Raw genomic sequence first — 8,715 nt, 5'->3', positions numbered from 1 at the left:
TAGAGAATTGGAAAGAACATTGTATATCAACAATCGTATCACAAAATATGACGTCACCAGCGCTGGTGACGTCATATTTTGTGATACGATTGTTGATATACAATGTTCTTTCCAATTCTCTACTAGTTGCTGACGATTACCCCTGACGAGTGTCAGCCGAAAATATTCGGGTTCATTTCAATATGAATATACTATTTAATTGTTACTGATTTGTATGCTTATAATTATAGCTCCGAGGGAAAGTTTACGCCATACTAATAATTGCAAATTGCTGTCGTGACAGTACCAGAACTTGACGCCCACCTTTACCTTTACAAGAGATGTTCACCTACGCTTAATGAAGTAAGAACAAGTAGGATACTGATTTGTATGCTCATAATTGGAGCTCCGAGGGAATGTTTGCGCCATACGAAGAGTTCCAAAGTGCTATCGTTAAATAACCGGATGCAGTCAGAACACGAACGATTCGCTGAAATTCTTGCTGCCTCCACCTATTTCTGAACCCATGCAAGCGTCGTTGACCTAACCAATTGTACGTGAACTTGTACAGCTAAGACGGAATTGTCACCTCTGCTGTACTACGAGTACTCATACTTGATGTTGCTGCGCAGTAATGATTGGAATACCAACTGAGAGAGACTGTGCGTCTTTATTTTCATACAACAGAAATACAGAACAAATGGACAGCAGCATAATGATCATACAGAAAACATGTGCATGCACAGTATTTGGTGTCGGATAGGAGAGATTGATACAGCCTTGGAAGTCAAGTGGTGTGATAAAACCCGCATGAAACAAGTATATGCCTACATTGTCTCTGCATCATCCGTCTGTAACGAATTGTAGTTGAAAAGATGAAGAAAAATTAAATGATAGCAAATGAATCAATGTCTGGGCGAAGTAGGGCAACAGTGTTAATACGACTATCAGAGGTAATCAGGTAGGTCAAGAGTGTTATAACGGCGACAAGAGGTAATGAGGTATTTTTTTTATAATCTGCCATACAGCAATTCAAAGGTGGTAATCCATTCAAAATGATAGGTCAGTCGATAGATCTCTTGGTTAGGTCACAGCTATTAAATGGGCCCAAGTAGATATTTGCCTTCGACGAGGGTCTTGTATTAAGGGAGTGAACAACTTAAGCAGGTATGAAAAAGTCATCGAACACATACGACAAACTGTTCGAAAAATATTTGTGTATAACTTTCAATGTATATATGATCATTGGGTGTTAATCTGGTATGCATGCTGGCATTTCCGCACATTCCATATTGCAAGTGACAGTAAATGCTGTGCATACAATTTGCTGCTTCCAAGATATTTAAGCATTGATAGCGTGTTTTCACTGGGAACATCAATCATGAAAACTAACATTGAAGTACTTTCAATGTCAAAGTTGCCGCCACATATTTTTCTAACAGAGGCATCTATTATATTTTGCAGCGGCCACAGAACCATTTGTTTTGTTTCGGGGAAGTGTTTAATCCAGCACATAGGAGATGATCCCGGCTGAGACAGGAGTCGCAACGAATTGAATTGCTCTTTGTAAGTTGAAGGTCGCATACTCCACAGTACCAGTCCTTCTGACTATATTTACTTTGGAATGCCTTCATCACAGCAGCCCATCCATCACATGCGAAGTAATTCTTGATGTGGAGTATATTCACAGTCTCATCAAGGCAGCTGTTGGGGATGAGACGAGTGTCAGACGTGACAGACTTACTGCCCAATTTCTTTCCATACACTGCTTCATTAGTGTCAGATGGTGATACAAACCATGACAGCATCACTGTGAATGAGGCAGAAGTGAAATTTGCTGAGGTTCTGCATGAAATAAACTTACATCGGTCTCTGTTTTTAGGGTGTCTTTTTTTAAATGGAACTGGAGCGTCACATTTCTTCTTCTTCGGAAGGCCAAACACAGTTTGTTCCAAGCCTTATGGGCGTCCTCTTTTTTTTCAGTTTTGATGGCAGCTGAATGTTTGAAAGATCTGAAACAGCAAGATCAGTTTTATTATAGTGTAGCAAGATAAAGTTTGGATTAATTTGACACCAACCCGTGAACTTGTCTGGTGACATGGTGATTTTGCTACAGACTACGGACACTGCTGGTGTGCTATTTTCTGCATCACAGACTTCGGACACTGCTATAGCGCAATTTTCCGCATCTGAAGGTAAACAAACATGCAAACATCATGAAATTGCAACATACATCTAAATCCAGTGAGTATAGTGACCTGGTCTGTGATTTAAGATAATTTCTTTATTGTAATGAAATTGCAACAAATATCGGAGTTTATTGATACTGATATTTCCGCGAAAGCAGTCCTAATAACATGATGTCTGGTAGCTTAATTAACCTGGGATGTTGCTTGTGAATAGTGTATGTATGGTTGATTGATTGAATGAATGACTGATAGGCCTACATTACTTGGTGATGTAGTGTTGTCTGCAACTAATAGACTAGAATAACATTTTAAGTAAAATGCTAACTAACCTGACGTCTCAACAATCACCACCGTCTTTTCCTTCGCAGAGGCATGAGATCCATCTTTGTTAGAATCAACACAACCTACCAGAAACGGAGAGGATACAGAAATAAATATCAAGTGTTAATGAGTGCACAATAGACGTACTTGCTGTAGTGTTATTGGTCCCAGGTACAGAGGCAGTACCTGCTGTAGTGTTATTGGTCCCAGGTACAGAGGCAGTACCTGCTATAGTGTTATTGGTCCCAGGTACAGAGGCATGAGATCCATCTTTGTTAGAATCAACACAACCTACCAGAAACGGAGAGGATACAGAAATAAATATCAAGTGTTAATGAGTGCACAATGGACGTACCAGTACCTGCTGTAGTGTTATTGGTCCCAGGTACAGAGGCATGAGATCCATCTTTGTTAGAATCAACACAACCTACCAGAAACGGAGAGGATACAGAAATAAATATCAAGTGTTAATGAGTGCACAATAGACGTACCTGCTGTAGTGTTATTGGTCCCAGGTACAGACTTTCGTTGAAGGTTTATTGATTCAGTTTCTGTTATAAAAGTCGGTGTTATGAATTATAAATTTTTCTAAATTATCTATTAACCTTGTGTTTCAGCTGGGTTGCTGGTATACAATGCTACTGCACGTCCACTGCCCCATTCCTGCAGCAGTAGTTCCAACACTTCGATTTTGCTGTTGAATTCAGACATGGATGACTCGGATACGATCGAAGCTAATTTTTGGGCTATCAAATTGGCTCTTTTGAACTTTTGAAACTGTGACGTGATTGGCTTCGGCTTTGTGACATTAATCCCAAAGGCCCCAGCATGGAATTCAATTTCATGATCGGAGAGAACGTTATTGTTTATCCTGTAGTATTCGAGTGTCCACCGCACTGCACATAAATCTGGACAGAATAAGCTTCGAGAATATTGTCGACGAAAGCGGAAAATGTGATGGCAAGGTAATTTCATCGCAGTGGCGGCTCGTGACAATATCAGGTGGTGGGGCAAGGGCTGCAAGCGACTTTTTATCAAGATGACGTGACAATGGCGTTTTCCAACGTAAACAAGTAGGTTGTCAAGTCAAGGTTGTCAAGGTTGTCAGTAGGTTATCAAGATGACGTGACAATGGCGTTTTCCAACGTAAACAAGTAGGGTTACCATACGTCCTCTTTTAAGAGGATTTGTCCTCTTTTTTGACTTTTTTGAAAGTGTCCTCGGAGGACGCCCTTTTGTCCTCTTTTTTGAGATTTTGTCCGCTCCGGCGGGTATTTCGGAGTGAAAAACGGTTATTTTAGCTCTGGGTGGAAAGATGACCTTTTTTTAGTTATCCACCTAGCAATGCGGGAAGAAAAACGGTACTTTGAGCTCTGAGCGGAAAAGATGACCTTTTTTTTTAGTCAACCGATCACAAAGTGGGAAAAATTCACCGGTTTTTGAAAATTCTTCTCCGGTTTTGCAAGTCTCAAATTTCTGGAAAAGTGTCCTCTTTTTAGATTTCCAAAATATGGTAAGCCTATGTTACGGTAACATGAATTTCCCGACAACAGTGATTTTAACGTCTGTGCCACGAGAGGTCTGCCGGTGAGCTGTGACTTGAAGTGTGGTAACTGCGTAAACGGCGTACGGAACAAAGATTCAACACGGTTCATGTTCGCACTAGACCTGACTAATTATCTGCAGAAATGGAAATGACTATAACTCGAGAGATTGCGTAAGCCTAATTGGAAAGGTCAACGAGTTCGGACACCAACGCAATTGTTATCTCATACATTGGGCCTGTCATATTGAATCCAAAGCACCAGTCTGAAGAACTAAGAATAGCAGCCTCGGAAATTCGGTCTCAATACAGCATAGGAGATTTTGGCCTTGAAACTGGAGACTGTAACACGACACATATGGCTTTATTACTGTCTATAGGTCTGCTGCGAAATCGCATTTGAAAAATATATTACCGAATATATACGTGGATGAAAGCCGTAAACTTAGTACACTGTTACATGACATCATCGAGAAGTAGCCTCTGCCTCATGGCCCTTTTCGGTATGGTACACTGTCAAAATTAATGCGAATAGACCGAATTTTGCGTAAAATTTACTGAGGAATAGGCTGATCAAGTGATCAGCTGTTAGCCGCCATCGAAAACGAAATAGCTATCGCGCTTGACAGGGCGTTGTAAGCAAATGGCTTGAAGGCAACAATTTCACGGTGAAATTGACATCGGAGAATATAATATCAAAGTAAATATTTGAATGCAAATGAGAATGATATCATCATCTCGTCACCTATCTCAGTATGGAACACAGTTAACGTTACCACAGATACACCGGCTTTTGCGTGAAATCCGCAATGCGTTGTAGGCTAAAGTGTCAGATCAGAGCGCATCTCTACCATATTCGACCTTGATAACGAAATTACTGCCCTAATCATTGAGTGTCAACCTTGAGACTTGGCACAGCGTTCGATACTAAAATCAAAACACACCGTGCAAAAGCTCATGACAGATCTAGGTAAGGAGCATCGTTAAAATCAATAGAGACCAATACCGGCTTTGCGTAAAATCTGTTCGCGATAAATGACGAGTCGGCTCTCACTCGACTTAGGAAGCGAAATTACCACTAACATAGTTCAGTGACAAACTTAAAACTTAGTACAGCGTTCGATACTAACATTAAGACTTACCGTGCCAAATGTCATAACCTATCTCAGTATTGAACATCGTCAAAATCAATGGATACCAATACCGGCTTTTGAGTAAAATCTGTTTGCGATACATGTCGGATCAGCACACACTCAACTTCGGAAACGGAATTACTACCCTAAACTTTAAGTAGAAACCCTGAAACTTGAGGCAATGTTAAATAACACCATCACGACATGACACACCAAGTTTCAAGAGTTTTCATGGTGTGAAACACCATCAAAATCGACCTATACCAGCAAAGGTCGACTAAACGCATATGACGGTAACCGAGTTCAGATATAGATAAGATTGTTACATCACACCTTAGGGGCACAGACCTATTGTGCCCCGGTTGCTCGGTAATTTTATGAATAGGAGAGAGTAAATCCCCGTTTCTTTATTGTGCGCGGCTTTGAGAGAATAGACAGTGAAAGCTTGTTATGAGCGCTACCGGGGCATGCCCCGGCTAGGCATTCGCAAAGCGAAAACACAGAAGAGAATTCGATTTTCGCAGAGACTTCGCTATACATGGGCATTTACAAGCGAAAGGACAAGAAGAATATGATTTTCGCTGTGATTTCGGTATATATAGATTGTTGTGCGTCTATAAATGGTAAAGAATTGTTATTGAACAGAATTTTAGGTGGGGCAATGCCCCAGTTGCCCTATAGGACGAGCCGCCACTGCGTCAACCGAATATCTGATCATGTCAGATTGTTCGAGCGCCCTGCCCTGGCTTGCAGTCGCAACTTCAACATGTATCCTCGCCATAAGCTGGCTTATGAGATATTATTCTCCCTGTCTCGATTGAGTGAATTCGACGTCAACGTGTCATTCCTTTGGATACCCGTCCATGTGGGCATTCACGGCAATGAAGAAGCTGACAGATTGGCAAAGAATGTCTCCACCACCCCGCCAAGTTCCGAAGATATGCCGGCGCTCTCCGAACAAGAAGCCCGGCACATAGTACGTGGCCACTGCATGGCATTGTGGGACCAAGAATACCAGAGATCCGAAAACGGCCTTCGTTACAAGTCCTTCAACACTCAACAGTTCTGTTCTTGATCCTTCCCCTGGTTATGGTAATCGCCTTTATGATAGTGTAATCCTTCGATTGCAATCAGGTCATTGTCGATTAAATGGCCATTTATTTAAACTTGGAATGGTAGACTCTCCTGCGTGTTGTTACTGCCGCTACCCCAAAACTGTGGATCATTTCTTAATTATTTGCCCTAAATATGACTTTCATCGTTCATTTCTTATTGATAAACGTGTTCAATTAAAAGTGAATTTCTGTATTGATGATTTGCTCACTGATTCTCGTATAGTCGCGTATGTTGTTGAATTTGTGTTATCGTGCAACCGCTATTTATAACCGTAGTCTGTAATTTATTTCTGTTATTCTATTCTATTATGTTCGTACGTGCATCAATTTGTGTAATCGCCTTATCTCACCTGATTGATTCTACTGAATTGTGCTATTGATCATTATTTCGTGTTACCTCCTTTATTTGTGTACTATGCTTAATGACCGTGGTGCAAAAGGCCGTCAGGCGATAAGCGCCAATTTTTCTGTTTAATTAACAACAACAACAACCCTGATGATTGTGTGACAAACCTAGACCGTCAATGCATAAGCATATATTTCCTTGCAAGTCCTCGTCGAGAATGTTGGCAAAGCGACGAAAGATGATTTTATTGAATCGTTGGAGCATTTGATTGTTCCAGTTGATACATTTGGTGACGGTTAAAAAGTGCAAAAAAAGTGCATATATTTCGGCATTGTGGCCCGAGTCGTCGCTAGGTATCGTGCGGTACATTAATATATTACTTCACGGAAATGTAGAATTGAAATTTGCAATGCATATATTTCGGCATTGTGGCCCGAGTGTCGCTAGGTATCGTGCGGTACATTAATATATTACTTCACGGAAATGTAGAATTGAAATTTGCAATAAGACGACATATGACTTCATAGATTCGTGTTCACGTTCGCGTTCACATATAAAACCTTTCAAAAAGATTCACGTTCATACGAAACAGAAATTCTCATCCCTATTCACTTCCCAGGATTTGAATGAGCTTCGATAAAACGGAAGTTTGCGTTCGGCAGGGAGTCGGAGTTGGAGTTGCCTGTGGAGTCGGAGTTGGAGTTTCAACTAATTTTCGCTTAATGGAGTCGGAGTCTCTTTTTAACACGACTTGAAGTCGGAGTCGTTGAAAAGTATAGTGGCTGGAGTCGGAGTCGTGGAAAAAATGCTGACTAGAGTCGGAGTTTGTGAAAATGACCCTGACTCCGACTTCTTTATTATGAAAACAATTGCTTTCAAAGCTTTCAAAGCTATCTTTAAATTATTAATAATAACTAAAATAGTATTTTATGTACCATCAATCTCTGGTATTAGTGACAATATAGATAAAATTGGACATTATTTGCAAATTACAATTCAGTTGCATAAAGGAAGAAAATCGCAATATGCATCTTCGCGATGCAGGCACAAATTAATGCATTTTTTGGGAATGGTAGTGCTGTAGCTGGTGACCAGAGCGCTGAAATTTAATATACTTGGTCTTAATCGAAAGCTAGTGTCACACTGATTCCGAGAATATGGAATAAAATCTTGTCAGGGCAATGGAACCACCCCTAAACAGCTCGCAAAGTCTGAAAATCGGGATTGTTTCGACAATGGCAGCGCCGCGACACAATGAACATAACGATGGTCAATTTCATCAAGCGATTGTTTAGAACAATGCCGATTTTCAGACTTTGAGGGCTGTTTTGAGGTGGTTCCATTGCTCTGACAAAATTTTAATTTGTATTGTCGAAATCAGTGCGACACTAGCTTTCGATTAAGACCAGTTTTAATAATTTTCAGCGCTCTGGTCGCCAATTTCGTTTCTCACGAATGTTTAGTAGTGAGAGTGTGTGTGCTCGTATAATCAGTATAGTGTGTAATGAGAAAATTAGTAAGTTACATCTCTGTATAAGTTGCTGACTCATACACAAGAGCTATACTTCGATTGTTTTATCTACATTTTAATTGTACAAGATTGGATATATGTCATCTTTGAATGATTCATAAATATTAGGATATTTAAGAGTCCATGTTATAAAAACTTATAAAATATGAAAAAAGAAGGATATTTAGAAAGGCATTCTTTCATGCTAATTGCATAGTCAATAATTCAAGCTGTGGCACAATCAAACAATTTTGCATGCCATCGTTAATCATATGTTTGCATATGTTAAATGTTTGATGTTAATGGTTATATGATAGTCCTTTAAACGTCACTGTGGCATATCATTTTTGAAGTAAATTGGTAATACTGTTGGAGTCGGAGTTCTCTTAAGAAAATAGTCGGAGCCGGATTCGGAGTCGGTACGTTTAAAGACTCAGGAGTCGGAGTCGGTATATTGAAAATGTGTGGAGTCGGAGTTGGAGTCGGTATAATGAAAATGTCTGGAGACGGAGTTGGAGTCTGTGGCAAAGTTTACCGACTCCACAGCCCTGAACACGGGCCTTGTTAAAGTGACTGCCC

General features: G+C 40.3%; 1 protein-coding gene and 1 long non-coding RNA gene across 10 annotated transcripts; one reads left to right on the top strand and one right to left on the bottom strand.

The window, feature by feature from the left end:
• Positions 1–630: 630 nt before the first annotated feature.
• On the bottom strand, positions 631–3,464 carry LOC145447786 (uncharacterized). 9 transcript variants are annotated; one of them, XM_080326061.1, is made up of 8 exons: positions 3,095–3,464; positions 2,981–3,040; positions 2,845–2,916; positions 2,637–2,780; positions 2,498–2,572; positions 2,058–2,168; positions 1,844–1,991; positions 631–1,789 (listed from the first exon to the last, which is right to left on the bottom strand). In XM_080326061.1, exons 1-7 carry the CDS (start codon positions 3,462–3,464, stop codon positions 1,891–1,893), a joined length of 933 nt encoding a protein of 310 aa, XP_080182187.1. In that variant the 3' UTR covers positions 631–1,789; positions 1,844–1,890. The 9 variants fall into 9 exon arrangements, with proteins under 9 accessions (XP_080182187.1, XP_080182184.1, XP_080182186.1 ...); XM_080326058.1 differs by having other exon boundaries at positions 1,844–2,168; XM_080326060.1 differs by having other exon boundaries at positions 1,844–2,168; positions 2,676–2,780.
• LOC145447791 (uncharacterized) lies at positions 1,687–2,707 on the top strand. The gene is made up of 2 exons (XR_013917704.1): positions 1,687–1,806; positions 1,862–2,707. It is a non-coding gene; the product is annotated as an uncharacterized LOC145447791 (long non-coding RNA).
• Positions 3,465–8,715: the final 5,251 nt, after the last annotated feature.

This window comes from Botryllus schlosseri, chromosome 10 (assembly GCF_051294905.1).
Source record: "Botryllus schlosseri isolate E-star chromosome 10, Bs_hap1, whole genome shotgun sequence".
Classification (NCBI taxonomy): Eukaryota; Metazoa; Chordata; class Ascidiacea; order Stolidobranchia; family Styelidae; genus Botryllus; species Botryllus schlosseri.
This window is presented reverse-complemented; position numbering and strand designations above follow the sequence as displayed.